We start from the raw sequence: 25,044 nt of genomic DNA, 5'->3' as shown, positions 1-25,044 counted from the left end.
GGGATACTTCACCTTGGACTAGAGCTCTTTTTGTGGTTAAGTTCCCTTGCAAAGATAGGTATGGAGACAGCTGAAACCCAAAGATTGTAAAGAAAGTAATCTGGGACATCCTTCTAAAAGGTACCCATTACTTGGTGGGATCAAACAGCTGGAGGAATGGAGACTCTGATGTTAGGTGATTATTCATGTTCTTAGGGGGCCAGATATCTTTGTCTTCATTTCCCTATGGAGCCAGCACGGCTTCTAATTTATAAGTCAACTGCTTTGGCCTTTGCCAAACCACGGTGTGCATACATGCTGGGCCCACCCTGGTCCTTTCAGCTAGATTTGTCTCTGCAGGGAACGGCCCTTTGAAATTAAATTTCACATATCACAGCTGTTTCCCCAGCATCAATCCTATTCTCTTGGCTTATTTTGTCATTTTCTCTAAAACCTCTATGAGGGGCCGAGTTGTCTTTGGCAAATCATTTCATTGAATACCTAGTCACAGGATTTCCACCCACTCCATCCCAGGGTGAGCCTGGGAAGAGAGAAAAACATTCTTGCATTCAGCCTTTGACAGAGGTGATGCACAGAGAGAGGCTGTTTCCAAGTCAACAGCGCTGCCTTTCTCGTTGTCCTCTCCCTCGGATAAGGGAATTGAATTGTTTGACTCGTCCAGACATCAAAGAGAAAGGGCTATATGTTGACAAGGAACTGACTTTGTGAGTTTGGAAGTGTCAACATCAGTTGGATTAAAGCTACAAAAGTAGGTTGCACCTCCATATTGATGGTGCCTCTGGAGTGTGGCAGATGGGCACTTAGGGAAAACTGGGTGAGGTTCCTCTCGTAAAGTGGAAAAGGGGACCCAGAGGCAATGATGCGTTCGTTCAGGAGCATGCGGATCGCGCTGTGGTCTCCTCTCAGGCTGCACTCTGTGCTCAGACGGAGAGTAGCCTGAGAAAGGGCACCCTGTCCTGTATCCAGGCCGAACTCCCTTCTTGTTGTTGTGACTGCTCTTTGAAAGAAAAGGAGGGGCTGAAAAAATGTGACAAGTGTTTAAAGTCTCATCATAGCAGTGATCTAATATCTGTGCCCAGAACTTTGCACAGATCCTAGAGCCCAGCCTAATGGTGATGGTTCCATTCATCAACCTGTGGAAGCGTCATCACAGTAGGCCAGGTTCTTGGATGGATATATCTGCTCTGGTGTTTTATTAGTTTCTTCCTAACTTGTAAGGTTAAAAAAAAAAAAAAAAAAGAGGCTATGCCAATGTGAAGACCCAGTGGGCCTCTACATCTGGAAATGCCAAGCACTGTAAGGTTAACAGGGAGCTGTCTGCTGTCCACTGCCCCAGGGGGAACCCGCAGGACACTCAGCTGCCTGCCAGCATCAGCATGCGCCAGCTCCTAGACCTCTCCCTCTTCAAATTACCTCCAGAGGGTAGACTGTATTGGAGGCTCCACACTGGTACCACATGTGTCTGACAAGGGGCTCCTCTCGTCCCGTTGCTGGCTAATCCTGAGCCTTGCTGGAGGCCTGACCTGCTAGCATGGGGTGGCAGATGCTGCACAGAAAGAAAGTCACATGATCACAGGGTAATCAGGGGTTTGCACAGTTTGGGGGTTATGTCTTCACACAGCCGTTTAGAGCTTGGTACTCTGCTAAATGCTGCACTTCCAGCGATGATGAAGATACAGTCTCTGCCACACAGAACCCACAGAGCAAGACAAGGAATGGCGAAATTGAACCTTGACCTTCAAACAGTGTATAAACTAATAGAAGAATGCAGAGTCTCACCGAATAAGGCCCCGATCACGCTTGCAAAGGTCAGAGAGTGCCTCCCTGAGGAGTTAACACACCTTGAACCCACCATACATCAGTGATGATCAGGCATTTGCCAGGCAGGCAAGGTTAAAGAAAAAGGAAGTAGGGGGGTGGAGGGGCACATTTTTAACCAGTGGAAGGGGAATAACAGTTTGGGGAGACTTGGTGTGGTCCGAGAATGGCAAAAACAGCTTTTTTAAGATGACTTTTTAAACGTGGACCATTTTTAAAGTCTTTATTGAATTTGTTTCAGCATTTCTCCTGCTTTATGCTTCGGTTCTTTGGCCTCAAGGCTGTAGGATCTTAGCTCGCCCACCAGGAATCATACCTCCACCCCTGCATTGGAAGGCAGAGTCTTAACCACTGGACCAGTAGGGTGGTCCCAAAACAGCTTTGGACATTTGTCTCACAGGCTGGACAAGAGGGTAGCCAGGAGTAGAAATATAATGAAAAGTTATGCTTCAAGTAGCTAGTGAATCATGAAGGTGAAAGAAATGGTGTCACGGTTCAGTTTGTGAACTGTCTGTTTTACCAAAGAAGCAGTTTTCTCCCCCAGAAGAATGCCAGACCCTTTGAGGGTGAGCTATGTGCTGCCCTCCCCAACACCCAGGCCCCCAAAGGATCCAGGCAGCGCCCCGCTGTGTGCCAGCTAGTCCCCCTCGCAGGACCCGCTGGGTGACTGTGCTCCCAGGAGGCATGGTGCTCTTCCATGTAACCTGGGATTCAAGTACAGCTGAGAAGACAGCTCACCCCTTCCTCTCCTTACCTCCTGTAGCCACTTCTCTGTAATCTGGATGAAAGATTATGAAAAAAAGGTATATTTTCCTCCAGCCCCAGACTGGTTTGGTTCAGCGTGGCAGAGTCTCGCTCAGCCTGGGTCAGGGTTGGGGCCATGCCTGGCGGGTGGGGAGAAAATAATCAGACAGAGCGTGTTCTCCAGGGTCTCGCCAGCACACACATTCTACCGCCATCCTCATTTTCCACGCCTTGCTTGCCCAGATCAGATTCTCAGCATCAGAGCTTCCCATCCAGAGGTTCCTCCCGTGTTCTCTAGGTGGGCAGCTGCTGCACCTCAGCCCCCGCCCACCGTGGCTGCCAGACCTTGGCTCCTAAAAGGGGGGCAGCATTGTGAGACGAAGGAAGCAGGGCTTCTGCTCCCCTAACTAAAGGAGTCAAATAAGTCTCCCGAAGACATCGAAGCCCACCCTGCTTTTACTCTGAGCACGTACACACCTCACACACACAGATCGCCTCTGCCACTGCAGGGCGGGCGGCTTGGGGTCCCATTCCAGTATCGATTGCTCATCAGTTACTTGAAACTTTTCAAGATTGCTCAGCTAAGAAATAGCTTAGGGACCTCCCTGATGGTCCAGTGGTTAAGAATCTGCCTCCCAAGGCAGGGGAGTCGGGTTCGATCCCTGGCCGGAGAACTAAGATCCCACATACTGGGGGGCAGCTGCAATGAAAGATCCCACGTGCTGCAACTGAGGCCCTACATGGCCAAAAATAAATAAATAAATATGTAAAAAAAAAAAAAAACCTAATGATTTTTACCCAATTAGTATTTCCTCATTAAGAGTGAGAATAGTAGTAAAAATCACCACCACCACCATCCCCCCCCCCCCAAAAAAAAACCCATAGTCACCAGAAGGAAAGCCAGGCACGGCTGAGCCTACACCAGGCAGATGCTCCGAGCCTCTCCACCCCCACTCAGCCAGGCTTCCCCTCCTCCTGTCCCAGCACAAACAGGCTCACGAGGGTTTTCAGTGACTCCTTAGGAAACTGAAGACTTGACGAAGATCTCATGCCTCTAAGGTGCATATCCCTGCCTGTTTGCTTACAACTCTCTCTGTTGCATGCCCCCTGAACACACAAAGACACACACACACACACACACACACACACACATCTTTACAGGGCATTGCTTTGGATATAATATCTAAGGGAACAGTCATCCCAAATCAGAGCATCCCACCTCATTGAGGCAGGAAGGGACTGGCAGGCTTATTGAGCCCACTTACTGTAGTGACCATTCAGCCAGAAATAACATGGGTTTGTTAGTATGATGTAGTTTTGGGGGTACTTTTTATATTTGAGCCCTACAACTTTATAGGAGGATATTGTCTCCATTTTTTAAATTAAGAAGCTGAGGCTCAGAGTTTGATTTGCCTCCTCAGGCTTCTGAAGGGTGGTCGGAACCATGCTAGGGTTTTTTCCATTAGACTCCTCTTGTATAAGCTGACTCATTGGAAGAGACTGATGCTGGGGAAGATTGAAGACGGAAGGAGAAGAGGGTGACAGAGGATGAGAGGGTTGGATGGCATCTCCGACTCGATGGACATGAACTTGGGCAAACTCTGAGAGATGGTAGGGGACAGGGAGGCCTGGCACGCTGCAGTCCATGGAGTTACAAAGAGTCAGACACAACTTGGCGACTGAACAGCAAGCAATTCTTACATAAACACATAGCTCTATTGTATGTCTTTTTTAACTACTAGAATTTTAAAACAAGTGATTTTGGAGAACTTTTTGTTACCCTTTACCATATCAACCAGATTCCACTAACTTCTGGCTTCCTTTCATCGTTTAGTTGCTAAGACATGTCTGACTCTTTGCGACTTCATGGACCGTAGCACATGAGGCTCCTCCGTCCATGGGATTCCCCAGGCAAAAATACTGGAGTGGGTTGCCATTTTGTCCTCCAGGGGATCTTCCCCAACCAGGGATCAAACCTACGTTTCCTGCATTGGCAGGCCGATTCCTTACCACTTGAGCATTAGAGAACCCCTAACTTTTGGCTAACACTCAGCAAGTATGCAGGAGCTTCTTTCTGAAGGCAGCTTCCTGCTCTGATCAGGACCATGATCCTCCTCTGTCCGTCATGGTGCTTACCTGATGCCACCTCTCCTCTGTGGGAATGTGAGGCTATCTCTATTACCTTCCATACTTCGTGTAACTAACCTTTTAAGATTTTCTAATTCAGACCCACTTTCAGATAGTCTTCCTTTTTGTCACCAGGAAACATGAACAATCATAGAATTGTCAGCATTTCAAGCATTTCATGATTCCCAGATCAGCACTTAAAAGCCAGGCGTCTATTATCAGCTGAGCTTAGGTTGACAAACTGTCATCCTGACTCCGACCCTCACAGGAAGCAAACCAGTAGTGCACGCATCTTCAGGTCCGGAGTGCCGTAGTTTTCTAGAACGCTTGCACTGCACTCATGCCTGAGAGCAAATAAGCCTCTAGAGGAGCTTACGCTCTGTCTAAAAAGGTCAACAAATAAAGAGCCATTTCAAGCTCTTCTCTCAATTCGTCCCACCCTCCCCTCCCCACACTGCGTCCAAAAGTCTGTTCTCTATGTCTGCGTCTCCACCTCCGTCCTGCAGATAAGGTCATCACGATCATCTTTCTAAATTCCATATATATGCGTTAATGTATGGTATTGGTCTTTGTCTTTCTGACTTATTTCACTATAACAGGCTCTAGGTTTATCCACCTCATTAGGGCTGACTCAAGTGCGTTCTTTCTTATAGCTGAGTGATATTCCATCGTGTATATTTACCACAGTTTTTGTAGCCATTCTTCTGTCGATGGGACATCTAGGTTGCTTCCATGTCCTAGCTGTTGTAAAAAGTGCTACAAAGAGAATGGCATAGAAACATATATATTACCATATGTAAACAGATAGTGAGTGGAAATTTGCTGTCTGACCTAGGGAGCTCAACCTGGTACTCTGTGACAACTACAGGGGTGGGGTGGACTGGGAGGCGGAAAGGGGGTTCAGAAGGGAGGGGACCTGTGTTTCCCTGTGGCTGATTCAGGTTGATGTACGACAGAAACCATCACAATATTGTAAAGCACTTATCCTCCAATTAAAAAATAATCCCAAAAAGTGAATAAAAGAAGTAAGAATGGGGAAAAAAAAAAAAAGCCATTTCAGTGCAATTCAGTATGTGCTACCAAGAAGGCAATGTGCCGTGGAAGGACAGTTCACTGAGCCTCAGGAAGAGCAGAGATGATCATGGAAGGATTCACGAAGGAAGTGATGTCTAGACCTCCCCTGAAAAGACACACAGAGGTTAGTCGCGTGAAGGATTCAGGCAGGGAGGAACGTGTACGGATGCCCAGATGTCAGAGACCACGGCGCGTCCAGGGAGCTGCAGGTGCTCCAGAAGGCCGTGCTTGGGAGCTGAGCTTTTCTCCTGGAGCAGTGTGGGAGTATCCAGGGATCTTTAGTGGGGCGTGACACAATCAGATGTATATTTTAGAACGATCAGTCTGGCTCTAAGATGGGGTGTGGGTTGGGGGCGGTGTCGGAGTCATAGAGACCAGAGTAGCTTGAACTATGGTAGGAGTCGCGGGAAGGGGGAAGCACACTGCCTGGGCACTTCAGTTCCTGGTGCTGAAATCAGCGGTCTGGCACAGAGATGGATATGCAGATCAGGGGCCGAAGGGTTTCTGGAGAGTCCTCCAAAAAAAATACACAAGAGGTGATGTTGCTCAGAGCTTGTAAAGCAGGCAGAACAGTGGGACACAGACCTTTCATGTGTGCCTGGAAGGGAGGGACCTTGAGAGGGGCCGGGCAGTGTGCTGGACCTGGGGGACAGTGCGGGGCGGCAGGAAGAAAGAGAGATGGGGGGGTGGGGAGGGCTGCCCAGACCTCAGGGCCTGGAGCCGCACTCTGGGCTGGAAAGAGGTAGCCTAAGGTGGGGATCGGAAAGTCACTCTGGAATCCAGCAACAAGGAAGTTATTGACAAGGCAGCTCCAGTGGAGTGGCAGGCTTGGAAGCCGGAGGGGGTGAGTGAGGACACGGGCAGAGAGCCTGCAAACAGCTGCTTTTAGGAGGTTCTTCCCTGATTGCCCCTCCGTGCCCCTGTGACACCCCCTTTCCTGTGACCTGCAAATCCTGGATCCCCAGTGTCTGTTCTCTCACAAGTGAAACAGATCCGTTTCTTTCTTCCTCTCCCCTGGACAGTTCCTGACATGGTCCTGAGCCCTGGTCTTGCTGCTCCAGCTTGTACACCACCTGCCAGCCGCATGACCACCTCCTTCCCATTCTGGCCCCTCCCCTCCCCCTACTTCACCGTGTTTGCCTCTGACTTTCAAGCAAAAAGGAAATCCACAGAAAATTGCAGTAGTGACATCAGAACCATTTACAAAATGTCATATTGGGAGGAACGAGAAACCGACTTGGTGTCTACCCCCCAAAAGAGCTTGGGCTTACAGTGATAGAGGTGTTATGCAATGAACGGCAAGTAGCACAATAAAAACCAAGTGTATGGGTGAACTGGAGAAGACCGGGTGAAGAGGGGAAACGCTGTGTGAGTAACGGACTACGGTTTCTAGAACTTCTCTTCGGCAGAGCACAGTGCAGCGTCTGTGGTGAAGCAAGTGGTTTTGTCTGTTTTCCAGCTGAGCAGAAATGCACTCCTGTCCATGTTTGGTTATGGTACTTTCAGTGCCCCTGAGACCGGGCTTGAGAAATGTATTACCTGATAGAGTGCTATTTATTTTTATTGGAATATAAAGTGTTCGCAGCAGAGGAGTCTAATATCATTTTAATATAACAGTTTATATATGCTTTGAAATTTTGAAATTTCTATGGATTAATGATAAAGCGATTAAATTCTTGGTGGGGAAATTCCATCACTTGTCCACATACAGGTATCAGCTTTCTCCCGTTTTGTTATCCAGGAGTGAGTCATCTGCTGATCAAATGCTGAGATGCGTCTTTGCTGTCACACAGCTTCAGAAGATCTCTGTGGGTTTCAGTCAGGGCTTTGTGTCTGACCCCACTGGGTCTGTCCTTTTCTTGCAAGTCTTTTTTGGTAAGCTTTATGATGGTATTTTTGTGACAGGTCTGGTTGTGACAAAAGTGAATTATGTTATCCTTAAAATAAATTGTCAGGTGATTGATGGAATGGTTAAGGGAGAGGGGTGTGGGTGGCTGCTGAGTGCGTGGCTCTGAATTAGCAGACTATGATAGCCTCTACACCAGGCTCTGGAGCATGTTCTGTTTTAAAAACAATAGTGTCTATCTGGCTGCATCGGGGCTTGACTGTGGCCCGGGGGTCTTCGTTGCCTCGTGAGGGATCTTTTGTTGCAGTGCTTGGATTCTGTTGTCAGTGCCTGGACTTAGTATCTGTGGTTCATGGACTTAGTTGCTCTGTGACACGTGGGATCTTAGTTCTCCAGCCAAGGACTGAACCTGTATGTCTTTTTTATTGCAAGGCAGATTGTTAACCACTGGACCACCAGGAAAGTCCCTAGAGAATATTCTAATGTCTTTTATCTCTAGAGTCTAGAAAACAGGTATTCAGACCAGAATATATTTGCCTTTGGCATGTCTTTCAAATGTAAAAAGAAAAAAATGTTGGTTAACTAAAAATTTAGTTTCCTGTCTTGGTTCGCGGGGAACCCTCTGTTCTTAATGCAGTCTTCCATTGTTTCCTTGGATATCTTGAGAGAGAGATTAGTTCCAACTGCATGTAAGCGAAGGGAGTTGTTTCCTGCAGTGTCTGAAGTACAGGTGGCAAGTGCGGAGTGGGCCTGGGCCAGGCAGAAGGAGGCCCTGAAGACCAGGCCCCCTGACTGATGCCAGGTGCCGGGAGCTGGCCGACCTGACCGGGACCCTGAGAGCAAAAAGCTTTCCTATGTGCTCAGGGCACTTTTATTTATTAATTTATTTGGTGAAACTGCTGGTTCTGTGCCCTCTCACACCCTGAAGGGGCCATATGGACCCCTCTCTCATTCTCTGAAACAATGGAAAGTGCATGAAACAAAAGTTCACTGGGTTTTGAGGTGTTACATGACCATATCTGATGTTAGTTATAAGTCAGATGAATGACCCATTTCAGCAGAGCAATGTGACCATTACATAAGGCATATTTCAAACATAAGCAGAATTTTTTAGGACTATCAATTCATGAAAAGGCATTGCAACTGAAAACACATGGTATCTGGAGTTCAGGACACAGGCTGTGCTCTGAAGGTTTGTTAAAAAACACGTTCAGAGGGTCTGGCAAACAGAAACTAGTTTATCCTATCAGTTGGCTGTGCCCTTTTCCAAGCCACCCGAGTGTGAGACGTGTCCAGAACGCAAACCTCTCCTCCTGTTTGCTCCCTGGGGCCTAAGCAGTGCCTTTCTCTCCCTGTCTCCCTCCCCTCCTCCCTCCCTTCCTTGCAGTAAATATTATACCCACACCAGTCACATGAAAATCATAGCAGGAAACACGTATTCAACACTAAGTTGCTTTCCAGGGCTCTGCACTGAGGGGTAGTGGGTGGGTGATGATGGGCACGCAGCACACAGTTGCAGACAGTGCCAAGTCAGCCTTTCGCAGGAACCCAGAGGAAACCCTGGTCACTGTGTTAGTTAGAGATATTCAAGGAGTAAGGATGAGCTTCCCTGGTAGCTCAGCTGGTAAAGAATCTGCCTGCAATGCAGGAGACCCCAGTTCAATCCCTAGGTCAGGAAGATCCGCTGGAGAAGGGATAGGCTACCCACTCCAGTATTCTTGGGTTTCCCTGGTGGCTCAGCTGATGAAGAATCTGCCTGGAATGCGGAGACCTGGGTTCGATCCCTGGGTTGGGAAGATCCCCTGGAGAAGGGAAAGGCTACCCACTCCAGTATTCTGGCCGGGAGAATTCCATGGACTGTATAGTCCTTGGGGTCACAGAGTCAGACGTGACTGAGCAACTTTCACTTTCAAGGAGCAAGGAAGGTGCTGAGATGTTTCTTCTTTTTAAAAATGTTAAGACCTTTTAAGTTTCTTCAGATACCGAGTCACAGAATCCTATATGCTTTTTCAAGGGGCTATTGTTGTTTAGCCACCAAGTCTTGTCCAACTCTTTGTGACCCCATGGACTATAGCCCACCATACTCTTCTGTCCAAGGGATTTCCCAGGCAAGAATACCAGAGTGTGTTGCCATTATTTCCTCCAGAGAATCTTCCTGACCCAGGGATCGAAACTGCCTCTCCTGCATTGCAGGCAGATTCTTAACCTCTGAGCCTCTTAGGAAGCCCTTCCAAAGGGCGACTCGTGGTTAACTGTCTGCTCTAACTCTCTTCTGGTTCAGTTGTGTGATCATTAAAAGATGGATCCTCACTTGCTGGTTCACTTACCAGATTTGTCCTAGAAATGTCCTGTGTGTCCCTGAAGTCAGAGGCCTGACTGAGAAAGCATCCCAAGTGCTTCCAGTCCCACCAGGCCTGTGAGTGTCCCCCTTCTCATGTCCGTGCAAACAGGCCCAGTCCGCTGCTAGGGCCCATGTGTCTTCATCCGCACAATGTGGAGACGGCGCAGTGTCTGCTGTGACCAGACAAGCTAATATGAATGAATATAATCCTTTCAGTTTAAGTTGCTTATTTCCTAATTCTCCTTACAGAAATAGAAGACATTTTCCTGACTTTAAAATCACTTAATCTAACATGAGAAAATTAGTTGAAATGATCCTTGAAGCTCCTTTCAGTCTTAACATTCTATGAAAAAGTGACTTTCAGATATCTGATTATTTGAGTGATGGGCTAAAGCATGCCTTCATCTGATTTCCCGTTATGCCTTCCTCCCAGATTTGTGGGAACACAGTGTGCTCTCTGGTTAAAAAAAAAAAAATGAAACTGACTAATTTTTAGAATGACATCTAACCAGAAATACACAGAATTTTTTAAAAAGATAATCATCAAATTATGAAAAATGTTTTCAATGCCTTTTTAAAAATCAAGAGTTAATACACAGCTTAGGGTCCAGTTTAACTATGGACATTTTTATTAAATCCTCATAGGGTCTCAAGAACGTCTTCACTTCTCTCACAACTATATTCTCTCAGTGGAAATCAAGACTATTTCCACTTTATTTTAAATTGTTTTAATGAGGTAGAGCACTTGTGCCTTGTACTCTGTAAACTGGAATCTGAGCATTTTTAAATCGACATTGGTGAATATCAGCTGGCATTTGGTCACTTTCCAAGCTGGACTTTATTCTCACCTGAGGGCACAGATTTTCAGACTTGCCGCCAACCTATTGTTTGTACATATGTAGATAATCTTTGCGTTAGTGTGTTATGATCCAACTTCACATGACGTTTAATTAACAAGCTTCTTAAGAAAAAGGAGAAAGCTTTTAATTTCATGCTTTAAGTGCATTTTAAATAAACAGCATTGTGAAATAACATGGTTGGTGCTCATTAGGGTGGTAGAGAGCTCCAGTGAGTCATCCTGGATAAAAGACGTAGATTGCAGTGAACACAGAGGAGTAGTAATGTGTTTTTAGGCATCATTTTCACCCTTCATTTGTTTGAGAAAATAGCTAGTAATTATTAGGTGTCATAGAGCATTTTATTTTTTCATAGAAAATTTCTTGATTGAATTTATCTTGCTCTCTTTTCTCATTTAGTTTGCATAGCCAAGAGTCTTAGGTTTGAAATGGTTTGATTACGATAATTTACCCCTTATTTCTTCTTTCCCAGTACCGTCATTAGACACCATCTTCAACTTTAAGAAGTGAAAAATAAAGATGTCAGAACGAGCTCTGCAGAATAAAGTTTCTTCCTTTTATTCAGGTGTCAGCTCTAACTTCTCCAGTCTGTCCTGAGTTTTCATTTTGTATGGACTTGGAGCTACATTTTCTAATAGGAATTCAGAATCCCAAACGTGTTTTGTTTGTATTTTGCCCTTTTTTTATAAAATGATATTACTATTAACTAGAAGAGCGGAAGCCCATGTTGGACTTGAAATCCCTAGACTTTGGTGTCATCCTAGTTAAACAGATCGTATCTTCCATTTCTGTAATCTGTGCAGTATTTTCCTTCCAGTATCAGAAACCTTAGGGTTTAGGAAGCTGCCTGAGAACAGAGTCCTCTTCAGAAACCATGGTGCAGGTCTCCCAAGCTGATAATTACTGTCCGCTTCTACTTAGAGCTGTAATAAATGTTCATCTTAAACCTCTTAGCACTTTTAGAGTGTTCCAGGAACATCATCCTTTAAGCTTGGTTTTAAGCTTGAAGAATGAGGTCAGAGAGGATATGCCCCAGGGATAAGTATAGTTGCTCCAAAGGTCCGAGTCACCCAGTGCTAATGGCTAAGGGTCGGCCTTTCTCTCCCTATCCATCCGCAGCAGTGCGTCAGGCATTGTGATGTAGATAGGACCTACACTGCCGAGAGGAGAGTTTACCCCTGAACACCGCAAGTTTGAACTGCACAGGTTCAATTGTTGGCGGATTTTTCAGCCGTGAGCTCTGCATACGGCGTGATTCACGGGAGACTGAATTCGCTAATGTGGAACCGTGGACACAGCGGAGCGGAGGATGGGAAGGAACTGCATAAACGGGGGGCAGACGATAAGTCTCGGGTGGATTTTCAGCCCCCCGCCCCGCGCCACGCGACATTCCAGGGTCACGGGCAGTCGTGGTCATTCCAGGGGGCACCTCCGGGACGAGAAGGGACAAAGGCCAACAGCTGAATGGAAGCCTGGTGTACGGCCGGACGAGGAGGTGCCGGAGCCGCGGTCAGAGCGGAGAAGAGGCGCCGGAGAGAAGTGGGAGGCGGAGCCGTGGAGAATTTCCAGAGAATTGCTGACTCCCTTGGTTGCTGTGAGATGAAAACGAAAGAATCTGTAAAACTTTGCAGTCGGGAGGTCATTTCTGACCTTTGCTAAAGCAGATTCAGTGAAGGGTCAAAACGGACTCCAGGCCCCAGTGGGTTAAAAGGTAAACTGGAAATTAATGTATAAAAATAGTTCACGTGGACCCCTGACTAGTTGTATATAAAGGAAGAAGATAGGTGAGGGCTAGAGGAGGAAGTGATACTCAGGAGGGACTATGATCTTACAAATATGAGAGAGACCCTGAGCCCATAGACAAACAAGGATTTAAAGTATAGTGGAAAGATAGTAACCAGGGAAATAAGATCCTAGGAGGGGTTGGTGGAGGTGGATCTGGAGTACAGGGTCAACCCTAAGCACGATTCCTCTGTGTAAGGAGGAAAGACGGTAAAGGTGGTTACGAATGTGTGTTTACAGTCTATGTAAGCAGAAAGTTTGATACTCACAAGTTTGTCCTTATGAAATACAGGTTCAAGCTATATGCTACTAAAAATTATTATTAGAAACTATATCAAGTAACATCTAAGTGCTTACTCTCCTCTTTGAACATTATTTAAAGTTTAAAAAATAGGATCTCATGGAATTTCATCCTACAGCTCTATGAAGAAGATATCACTCCTTCTCAAAGAAAATGAACTTAATGAGTGAATTAATTAATCTAAGGTCGTGGAAATGAGGAAGAGATGGGTCCGGCTCCAGGCACCTACCTGTGCGCTTAACCTCCGCTGGGGTAGGACAGGCGTACTGAAGAGAATAGGGGACGCTTGGCAGAATGGAGCAGAGAGGTCACTGTGGACGGGAAAGCCATGACCGTTGGCTCTGGCTGCAATTACTGTTGATGTCAGTTCTTAATTGCCAAGGCTTAATAGAGTTGTAGCAATCTTAGAGTAGTCATTTTACCATTTAGTATTATAAACTGTGTGATTTTTATGTTGCTGTTGGTATGTACTGAGTGTCGTAGGTTTCCCCACCTTGGTGTCGACACCATTACTGACATCAGCAGCTGCTGTTTCTTTCTGACTCACTTTGAACTGACGGCAAGAGTACCCCTGAAAAGCGTGATTTGTGCTGGGGCCGCGGGGAAGGGAGGAAGAGATATGGGAGAGTATAATTATTTTTTTGAAAACTTGTAAAATGAAGCTGATAATAGAATATACTATATCTGCCTTTTACTACTAAAAGGCTTTTGCTACTAATTAGAAGGAGTATGTGTTCTTTATGGAAGAAGTGCAAGCTTATAGCGTTATGTTTGATATTATAAAATACGGGAAGAGGAGAGAGGAACTTAATAGTAAAAAATACCTCCTATAACAGTTTGTAATGTCTACTATACTTAGACTGGTTTTCAGGTCTTTTTTATTCTTATGGACCCACGGAAACGACTAGATATAATAATAATAGTACAATAATAATATCACATTTTTCTACTAGTTGTGCTTTTTTCCCAGTTATGTTTAGGTGGAAGCTATACAGAAGAACCTTTGTAAACTCTATGAATTGTGTCTGGGTCATGCTCAAAGATAAAATTGCATCTATCCGTTGCACCTTCCTTTTTAATATAATTTTACTCATTTTTCAAATTTGACAATAGAACTAATCTTTCTCCTGACTTAAGATTAAGCTGATTTTTCCTCTTGTCTTTCAGAGTACATCTGGAGAAATTATTTCATTTTACTGTTCATTTTTTCCTTCATGTTATTAGCCTCAAAAGAAAGTAGCAGGAAAGCGTGGAGTCTTTAGAGCAGACACAGTGGCCCGGTTTTCACCATCAGTTCACTTCTGCTGATGGGTGTCCATCTGTTTCTGAAACTAGATCGCCCTATGAGACCTCGCTTCATTTCAAATCACTATAAAACGTGTATGATAGATATTTTATCTTTGACCTTCCTTAGCTCTTTAATTATTATATATCAGCTTTTGCAAAAGTGAGCCTTTGGTAAATGTACATTTTCTCATTCTGAGAATACTTTTCTTTTTTTTTTTATTCAGATTACTTTTAATACTTTTCAAAGAACAGAATGTTTGGTGACATTAATGAAGTAGCATGGAGTTGTTTTTACCCGCCATTCACTTCAGCTTTTTTCATGCACCTTCAAGGATTTTCCAAACTTTTTCTTGCAGTTAATAGGTTTTATAAAGAGAAGAGAAGATGAAGTCTGAACATGTCTTTGCTTTCTTCGTATCTGCCTACAGGACGAATATAAGCCAGAGAAGGCCCTGTCGGAGGAGGACCTGAAAAACGCCGTGAGCGTGCACCACGCGCTGGCGTCCCAGGCCACCGACTACGAGAAGAAGCCCAACGTGCTCAAGCTGAAGACGGCTGATTGGAGGGTCTTGCTTTTTCAAGCCCAGTAGGTTTCATTGGTTGGGTTGGTTTGGGTTTTTAGTTTGCAGAGCACCACTTTACACCAAGAAAGAGAATCGGGATCTAGAGTGCACACTTGCTGAGTCAAAGTCATTAACCGGCTACAATAGAGAGACAATGATCTAAGGAAACTAGACTGAGAAATGGAAACCCTGGGGCACGCTTTCTGTTTCCGTGGAGTCACCCTGTGACCCTCTGTCAGCCCCTTCCCAACTCTGGATATAACATCCTCATAACGGAAACCAGGGTTTTAGTTTAGCAGCAGGCTGGGACTCAGATAACTGACCGTTGCCTGAGTCTTTGTCACGGCCACAGCTTAACCTCTGTGAACCTCAGCTTGTCCCTGGCGCACCTGTCACAGGGTTCTGGTGAGAAGCGAAGGAGATCAGGTATGCAAAGAGCCTCGACACAGTGCCTGGCACATAGAGGCTGAGCAGTCAGTGTGGATTTCATTTCCTTCTCTCTCCTCTCTGCATCTGAGCTCTTAGAGTCTGTGATCAAACTAGAAGGAAAAGGTAAAATCATTCTGTGGGCACGGAAGCAGGCTGGATTGCCTGTGTAATAAGTCCGTGACAGCCTTCAGATGAGGGATGGAACACTCCAGGTGGAGAATTCTGGATTTATGAAGTGAGAAACTCGGGATTTTTGGAACTGAGCCTCTAGAACAGGCAGTTTAGTCGCACACGTCTCATCGGTGTCCGTGGCAGGCACTGTTAATTATTCACGGCGTGCCTTTTACAGCCTGAGCTTGACTTCAGAACCACTCTCAACCCAGCCCTGCCAGGTGAGCGCATTTGGCGCTGGCATGACATTTGACGTCAAGATAGTAAACACGGGTGTCTGCGCACTTGTTGATGAAAACAGTGGAAGATGAGAAAGGGGAATGAGAACAAGAGCAGGTTCTCTGGCGATCTGTGGATGCTGAGCTTGCAAAGGTGTAAAACTGCTGACATCCGGTGAGGAGGAAGTTGCAAGGAAACCCAAGTTACATAGGATATTTTTAGTGTGGGAGTAAGACAGTTAACACCCGAGGGAACCACAGCCAGATGCGTAATTACGGCTATTAGTCATAAATGTCCTTCAAATTATTCTGTTCCCCAGCATTATTGTTTTTAAATGTCTAAAAGTGCCGGATATGATAACTCGGGAGATCTGATTACTCCAAATATAACTGATGAAGAATTGAGTCCAGTGAAAGAGATAGTCCAGTGTGTGGGGGGCACGGTGGGGGAGACCCCTGGTGTGCGGTCAGCTCAGCGTGATTGCTGTCAGGGGAATCACGCAGAAAGGGACTTTTAGATGGGCTGGCTTTTTGTCCAGCTTTGTACTGACTGTGTAGCCGGCGGGTATCTCACCTAGTTTGGATCTGTTTCTTCCATTCGTTGACGAGTTCACAAGCATTGGCAGTGCCGGGCTCTGCCAACATGGCGTGCAAGTTCACAGCGTGACACTGACCTCAGGAGATTGCCACGTCCTCTCAGGAGGATATTTTTGTGTCCTATTGAGGTGCACCTCACATACTCAAAGTTCACAGTGACATTTAGTAAGTTTGCAGAATCGTGCAACTCTGTCCAGCTTTAGAACACTTCCGTCACCCTGCAGAGGCTGAGCCCCTGTGCCGTTCTCACCCCTAGCCCGGACACCACTGGTCTCCTGTTTGTCTGCATTGCCTGGATTTCCCATAGTCCTGCAGGCGGAGAGCATGTGGGCTTTCCTGTTGCTCCGCATAAAGGTCTGGGGTCGTCCAGACTGAGGCCTGGCTCGGCTCTCCACGCCTCTGCTGCTGGGTGTGATGCTCTGTTAGGATACAGACTTCACCGTGTCTATTCCTTCACCAGTCGATGCGCAAGAGTGTTTCTCCTTTTTGACGCTCATAAATAATGCTCCTGTGAATGTGCACATACAAATCTCTTAGGGCCCATATGTCCTTATTTCCCTTGAGTAAATATATACCTAGGAGTAGAATTGCTGATAAATTTATAGTTAATTTTGTAAAAAAAAAAAAAAAGAACTGTCCAAATTACTTTCCGAAGTGGGTGTATATACCTCTTTATATTCTATCAGTTTATCCCTCAGTTGCATTTTAAAATCAAACTATGTGATTAGAAGAGATGAGTTAATTTTTAAATTAATTTCTGACTAGCCTAGTATCAGCATCAACTAGAAAGCAGGGGGTTTAATGAACACTTGCTGTGGAGTGAGTGTGCTTTGTTTCCCCTATATCCTCGGGCGGTAGTCACAGTCTCACTCCTTGATGATCATGGGTTCCAGGGCCTTTTGTTGCCATGGCGAGTGCTGTTGAAAATGTTCCTCTCCAGTGAAGCTTTGCCAGGGATTAATTCGTCCCAAGAAGAGTGAATGATTTTATATGTCATTTTAGATCAGTGGTGAGAAATGGGCAGGATGTCATACATGCAGGTGTGGAAATACCCCGACGTAAATATACCTGTGTCTCCTAGGAGCCTGGAGGAAATGCAGGGGTGGATAAGCAAGATTAACTGTGTCGCAGCTGTGTTTTCGGCACCGCCGTTTCCAGCTGCCATTGGGTCTCAGAAGAAGTTTAGTCGCCCGCTGCTGCCTGCCACCACGACAAAATTGTCTCAGGTAAAGGCGTTTTGATCTTTACACCTTGTCATTTCCCGCTTTGTAAAGTAGTCTTGCTACGTGTATTTGAATGATGCCCCCTATTCTGGGGGCAAGGATGAGACCTCGCCCCGGAGGGCCGTGCTGTCAAGGGGGCAGACGCAGCGCCCGTGGCCTCTACACGTCCCCTGGGAAGCAGACACGGCGGACTCGAGACGGGGTGGATGCACGTGGGCACACGCTGTGACTTCGTTTCTCAAGTTAGGTTACTACTCAGTTACACCAGCCTCACTTTTACTTGTGTTTTTTGTTTTGTTTTTCCTAATAGTTCATATTCTTTAAATACCTGGCTAAAGGTAGATGTCCTGCCTTGGAAACCAGCTTTTTATTCACTCATTGACTTAACTCTTCATTTCATTGAGCTTTCCCCATATCCCAGACTGTGTGTGATGCTGGAAGCATTCCCAGGGACCCACTGCGAGGCAGGGCCTTCCCCACCCTCGGGAGGATCTGAGTGGACCCTGGTGGTTTTCCCAGAGAATGCAGGCAGAGCACACGAGAACCCTCTTGGGAGGTGTTCACTTGAGCTGCTCTCCTTTTATCAGGTCGATGTTGCTGAAGGTCACATTCTATGGCGCTCCTTTCCTAGTTACATCTCTGTTCTAAGGACACCGCATACAAGCCACTCTACCAGTTCTAAACCTGTCTGCAGGGCCACTATTTCCACTGACTTGTTAAGGCTTTTGGAAGCTACTTTGACATCTTTGTGAATTTCTTATCGGTACAGTAATAGAGAGAATTTCATCTGGCTGTGATCAACCAGGTCTAGATATTAACTAGCTCCTCCACACACCTGACATCGTGGTCATCAACAGGACATTTACTAAAAAGAGCATATCGTGTGCCTATGGTACCTCAGAGACTATTGTTGGCTCTGGAAATAGAAAGGCAGGTGAAACCCAGGCAGTGTCTGGGATCCAACTGGCAAATGTAAACAAGCGAGTAACTGTGACAGTTTGAGCAGAGACACAGGTATGATAAGTCCAGGGGGCTTCGGGCTCCAGGCAGGGCCTGGCCTTGGGGGTGAGGGAGACGCTCCCAGGACGGGCGGCAGGAGGGGTGTGGGAAAGGCGGCCGCCCAGCAGAGTGAAGCCGAGAGAGAGGGGGCGGCGCAGGTGTGGGAGCCGCGCGGCTCGAGCACCCAGTGCCGTGAAAGGCGGGAAACATTCCTCTGTGGAGCTGTGTGTGTGTGTGTGAGTGTGTGTGCGCGTGCGCTGAGTTGCTTCAGTCGTGTGTCCGACTCTCCAACCCCATGGACTGCAGCCCGCCAGGCTCCTCTGTCCATGGGTTTCTCCAGGCAAGAATACTGGAGTGGGTTGCCGCGCCTTCCTCCAGGGGATCTTCCTGACCCAGGGATCAAACCCCCACCTTTTTAAAAATAAATTTATTTATTTAATTGGAGACTAATTACAGTATTGTGGTGGGTTTTGCCACACATTCACGTGAATCAGCCACGGGTGTACATGTGTTCCCCGTCCTGAATCCCCTCCCACCGCCCTCCCCACCCCATCCCTCAGGGTCACCCCAGCGCACCAGCCCTGAGCACCCTGTCCCACGCATCGAACCTGGACTGGCTGGCAATCTGTTTCACGTATGATAACATACGTGTTTCAGTGCTATTCTCTCAAACCATCCCACCCTCGCCTTTTCCCACAGAGTCCAAAGTCTGTTCTTTACATCTGTGTCTTTTGCTGTCTCGCATATAGGGTTATCGTTACCATCTTTCTAAATTCTGCGTATATGCGTTAGTATACTGTATTGGTGTTTTTCTTTCTGACTGACTTCGCTCTGTGTAAACTCCCACCTCTTGCGTCTCCTGCACTGAAGGCAGATTCTTTTACTTGCTGAGCCGCCAGGGAAGCCTCTGCGACTGGTGCCGAGCAGAGGCCAAATGATGAGAGGTCTCACTTGGTCACATGGAGGATTTGGGATGCCTCACCAGTCCCCAGCATCCTTAGGAAAGTAGTGTAAGCAGGGAATTAATGTGATCAAATCAGTGTTTCAAAATTTTTTCTTTTTATAATAGGAAGAAAGTATCAGAGGTGGAAACTAATATAAGAAAAAGGTGCTTTCAATAGAAAGAGGGAAAATGAGTTAGTGAAGGAGGAGATGGACGGAAGTAGGAGGGGTTGGGACCTCCTGATGGCCCCGTTTTCTCCCTGAAGTGAGGGACAGGGCTGTCCTTGGGCGTGGGCTCTGGGCACTGTGCTGTCCCCTCTGGCTTTGGGTTCCCCCTCATCTCCTGCTTCCCTCTTGACGCTTCTTTCCAGAGTCCTTCCCTGTGTCCTTTCTCTCTTTTTACCTCCAGATGTTGCAAGGAGTGCTCAGAAGCAGAGCCAGACAGATACTTGAGGAACAATAGTTTTTAAGTTAGTCAAGAAAAACACAGGGAAAATGTTAGGCCAAGAGAAGGGGGAGAAGATCGGGTACAAACAGGACAAAAAGGATCTCCGGTGAAGTGGCAGGAGGTGACTGGCCCCTGCGGCGAGAGCAGCGTTAGGGGCTCCGGCTGGAGCAGTCACGGTCAGCTCCCTTGGGGGGATGCAGGCAGTAAGGACGTGGAGGAGGGACGTGTGGGGGTCCTGCCCAAGTGCGTAGAGACAGGCTGGTGCAGAGAGCAGAGGAGACGTGGTTTCAGGAGACATTCTTTCATTTCTGTAAGTTCATCATTATTATTGACGTGGTTTGGCTGATGCTCCCCACGTAAGCACTGCTATTGCTGTCTAGTTCATGGACTAACTACCAAAAAAAAACTGTTAGGAATAGGAAGGACCAAACAGCTCACTTTATAAGGCAAAATGGCATTTAGCGTTCAAGGACAATAAATATCCTAAGAGAAAAGGAAGGCTTTACTGCTTATTGGCCCGACTTCTTCATCCACCCAACTAAAATATGAGCTCTCAAACCAAATGCATTTCCCCACTTTAATTTTGGGTACTTAACATAAACAGTAAGCCACATTATACAAGGTTCAGTTCAGTTCAGTTGATCAGTCATGTCAGACTCTTTGCAACCCCATGGACTGTCCTGTCCATCACCAACTCCCAGAGTTCACTCAAACTCATGTCCATCAAGTCAGTGATGCCATCCAACCATCTCATCCTCTCTCATCCCGTTCTCCTCCTGCCTTCAATCTTTCCCAGAATCAGGGTCTTTTCAAATGAGTCAGTTCTTCACATCAGGTGGCCAAAGTATTGGAGTTTCAGCTTCAGCATCAGTCCTTCCAATGAATATTCAGAACTGATATCCTTTAGGATGGACTGGTTGGATCTCCTTGCAGTCCTGGGACTCTCAAGAGTCTTCTCCAACACCACAGTTCAAAAGCATCGATTCTTTGGCACTCAGCTTTCTTTATATTATTATATTACACAAGGTTAGAGGAGAGAAAAACAGATGAACAACTTGAGGCAAAAATGCTTTCAAAACTTGAGTTTTATTTTATTAATTTCACTAGGAGTTTTCCAGTTGGTATTTTTCAATAGATTGGTTTGGGGTAAAAGGTGGTCTGAAGTTAAAGAGGAACATTAGTAACTTGAGAGCAACATGTGAGCTTTTCCTTGCTCTTTTCTCACTGTGGAACCTACATTTCTATTTATTTTCTACTTGGAAAATGTGAGTGAGTGAGTGAGTGAAAGTCGCTCAGTCATGTCTGACTCTTTGCGACCCCATGGACTGTAGCCCACCAAGCTCCTCTATCCATGGAGATTCTCCAGGCAAGAATACTGGAGTGGGTACCTGTTCCCTTCTCCAGGGGATCTTCCCAACCCAGAGATCAAACCTAGGTCTCCTACATTGCAGGTGGGTTCTTTACCCTCTGAGCCGCCAGGGGAAAATGTGCTTCTGTCCTGTCTGTGTATGGACTATACGTTGGTAGGGCTTCCCAGGTGGCTGTAGTGGGAAAGAATCCACCTGCCTGCCAGGCAGGAGACACAAGAGACCTGGGTTCGATCCCTGAGTCGGGAAGATCCCCTGGAGGAGGGCCTGGCAACCCACTGCAGTATTCTTGCCTGGAGAATCCCATGGACAAAGGAGCCTGGTGGGCTACAGTCCATGGCGTCTCAAAGAATCAACGGCTAAAGTGACTATGTATGTACGTACAATGGCTAGTCACTCACATGTGAAAATGAGTGTGTTTATTCATCTGTATATTTTTACCAAAAGACCCAACCACCTTTGTCATGGCAGAGTCTCTTATTTTAACCAAGTGCCCTACATTGGAATTTAAAATGAAATGCATAACACTTTTTATATTCTTCCTCATTTTGAACACAGAAGTGTAAAAAATACATATGTAATGTGATCAAAATGGTGAGTTCACAATTTTAAACAGGCAAGTAGTGACCAGCAAGAAGTATTCTCTATGTCTCGTAAGATGACCAAACCCTTTCAGGAATTTAATTTCTTTGTTAAAAAAAATTTATATATATATACGATGATGCCACCCCCCTCCCCCAGACAAGTGAGTCGCTGAGACTTTGTGAGCCTCAGTTTTCCTTCCGGAAAGTGAGGAGCTTGTCTAGAATGTTTTTTAAGATTCTTTCCATCCTAGCTGTCTACATTTTCTGCCCAGGTCATCATGTTTGTTTACTGTCTATGGAGAATGTGCTTTGCCCTTGAGAGTAACAGGAGAATTAGAAGCAAATATGTGGAAGCCAGCTCGTGATCAAGAGCAGGTTAGAGAGGGGGAGGGTGCTGGTGTGCAGACTGTCTGCTCCAGGTATCTGGGCACCTTCCTCTTTGCTGAGTCACAGTCACCCTTCGCGACCCCGGGAGGCATGTCTGGATGCCCCCGCAGGCCTCCGCGCCTTCAAGGCGAGGCTCCCCCTTCACCGCAGGCAGGTTCTCAGCCGCAGCCCTGCCGACCTGGGTCCTGAGTGCTGCATTGCTGTGGGTTGTAGGGTGCTGAGCAGTATTCACAGCCTCTGCCCACTCGATGCCAGTGTCACCCCGCTTTGTGACAACCAGGACTGGCTCCGGGCACTGCCCGGCGCCCCGCGGGGCCGCGGCCCCCACTGTCTGCAGCCACCACTGCAGCCCAGCCATCTTTCCCTCCTCCACAGCCTGCTGCCCCTCCCCGGCACGCCGGACCACTTGGATAATTTCAGTCTACAAAATAGACACATTACCAGGGTGAGAGCCCTGCTGGGAAAAAAAAAAAAAAGTTAACCAGTATTAGGAAAAAATGAAATATTCAATTAGAAGATAGTTTGGTGCTTTTAAAGACACTGTTCATCACCCTGTCATTTGCAAGCTTCTCTTTAATTTTATTCTTGTCTCCTCTCCAAAGCGTATTAGCCACCGTTCCTGAAACTGATGATTCTCAGTGCGGCATGGTTCTTTCCGAGCAGCTCTGCTGTGTGGGAGGAGTTGCCTTCTTGTAGTTGTTTTCGCGGCCGTGTTGCCAGAGCTCATTTCTCTTCCTGTCGCAGGTGGAGAGACTGGTGTGAAAGTGTTCTTAGTTTTGCTTCTCCTTCCGTGTAGCACTCCAGACCTAGGACTTCGTGGCTGGCCGTCTGTAGGATCTTTCGGGCCTCCTCTTCTACTCATCGGGTAGTCATTTTCAAACATTAACACACATAGGAATTACCAGGAGACTTATCTAAAATCCACCTTTCTCATCTCCGCCCACTCCTCCATCCATCAGGTCTGGGCCGAGGTCCCCAGGAGTGTGTGTGTTTCTAAGACCCACCCTGTGTCCAGCCACCTGCCCTGTAGATCAGAGACCCCGCCCTGCCACACACCTGCCCCCCTCCCGCCGTCCCCTGGAGACCCACCTCCTGCAGGGGTGGCCTCCCCCACTGTCTTGTCCTGTTTCCCTCTTTGACTCCCAGCCATGGTCCCGTTAGAGGCTGGCTCTGGATGGCCAGTGAGTGCTCCCTGTGGAGGGCCAGGCCTCGCGTTAGCACAGAGCACAGACAGGGGAGTGCTGTGTTTGCTTCCAGCCTCGTGTTATCCATCCCATGGTTTGACCACGGGGCAGCCGTGCGGAGGCCCGGGAGAGGGGGCGGCGTTGGTTCACAGACTGGCCCTGCGTGAGGATGGCCAGGGGAGGCCAGAGGCAGGGGCAGCCACCGTGGGCTGCTCGGGGCGGGCTTAACGCGCACGGGAGCTTACTGATGAGTCTGGAGTGGCCGAGAGACAAGCCGACCCTGCACCTGCCTCCAGATCTTGAAGTTTTTGAGGAGCCTTGACTGGATTCAGTCATTCGTCCAGATGGTCCCAGCACCACCTGCTGTCTCAGGGCCATGACCTGGGGCAGCTCCTAGCATGGGGAAGGCAAGGAGAAGGCACATCCCAAGGTCGGGGGCTGGGTGAGGAGCCTCTGATGGCCCAGCGCCAGCTCCAGGGTCGCCGGCAGACCCGCCCGCCCTCTCGGTGACCTCCTGCACGGCGGTCATGAGGAGCGGAGACCCCCGAGGATGGCGTCCTTCTCCGGGCATGTTCCTTGCTGGCTAGAGCCCTGCCTGCCCGCCCACTCGGGGTCACGCTCTCAGTCCAGCCACTCCTTCTTCCTAAACATCTTCCTACCATTCCCATGTCCCTCAGTCCAGACTCTGGTCATCTTGACCTCTGGTGTTCTGATTTTTTGGATCCTCTGCCTTGTCAGTACTAAATATTTGAGTAGGTATCCTTCAATATGCGCATTGAATCTTTTTAATAAAATGTCTTATGTGTCCTACTATCAATATAACATAAGAGTGCTGAACGGCATTAGTTATCAGTTCAGTTCAGTTCAGTTCAGTCGCTCAGTCGTGTCCGACTCTTTGCGACCCCATGAATCGCAGCATGCCAGGCCTCCCTGTCCATCACCAACTCCCGGAGTTCACTCAAACTCACGTCCATCGAGTTGGTGATGCCATCCAGCCATCTCATCCTCTGTTGGCCCCTTCTCCTCCTGCCCCCAATCCCTCCCAGCATCAGAGTCTTTTCCAATGGGTCAACTCTTCTCATGAGGTGGCCAAAGTACTGGAGTTTCAGCTTTAGCATCATTCCTTCCACAGAAATCCCAGGGCTGATCTCCTTTAGAATGGACTGGTTGGATCTCCCTGCAGTCCGAGGGACTCTCAAGAGTCTTCTCCAACACCACAGTTCAAAAGCATCAATTCTTCAGTGCTCAGCCTTTTTCACAGTCCAGCTCTCACATCCATACATGACCACAGGAAAAACCGTAGCCTTGACTAGAAGGCCCTTAGTCGGCAAAGTAATGTCTCTGCTTTTGAATATACTATCTAGGTTGGCCATAACTTTTCTTCCAACGAGTAAGCATCTTTTAATTTCATGGCTGCAGTTACCATCTGCAGTGATTTTGGAGCCCAAAAAAGTAAAGTCTGACACTGTTTCCACTGTTTCCCCATCTATTTCCCATGAAATGATGGGACCAGATGCCATGATCTTCGTTTTCTGAATGTTGAGCTTTAAGCCAGCGTTTTCACTCTCCACTTTCACTTTCATCAAGAGGCTTTTTAGTTCCTCTTCACTTTCTGCCATAAGGGTGGTGTCATCTGCTTATCTGAGGTTATTGATATTTCTCCCGGCAATCTTGATTCCAGCTTGTGTTTCTTCCAGTCCAGTGTTTCTCATGATGTACTCTGCATATAAGTTAAATAAGCAGGGTGACAATATA

General features: G+C 47.1%; 1 protein-coding gene across 7 annotated transcripts in view; it reads left to right on the top strand.

Moving 5' to 3' along the window:
- PSD3 (pleckstrin and Sec7 domain containing 3) overlaps positions 1 to 25,044 on the top strand; it is a 489,705-nt gene that overhangs the window by 431,257 nt on the left and 33,404 nt on the right. For all 7 annotated transcript variants that reach the window (XM_018041858.1, XM_018041861.1, XM_018041859.1 and 4 more), the window contains 2 exons: positions 14,606 to 14,763; positions 17,237 to 17,381. In XM_018041858.1, coding sequence (XP_017897347.1) covers positions 14,606 to 14,763; positions 17,237 to 17,381 — 303 coding nt within the window. The remainder of the gene's footprint in view (positions 1 to 14,605; positions 14,764 to 17,236; positions 17,382 to 25,044) is intronic.

The sequence above is a fragment of the Capra hircus genome, chromosome 27, assembly GCF_001704415.2.
Source record: "Capra hircus breed San Clemente chromosome 27, ASM170441v1, whole genome shotgun sequence".
NCBI lineage: Eukaryota > Metazoa > Chordata > Mammalia > Artiodactyla > Bovidae > Capra > Capra hircus.
Note: the sequence above shows the minus strand (reverse complement) of the source record. Positions and strands in the feature narration are given on the sequence as shown.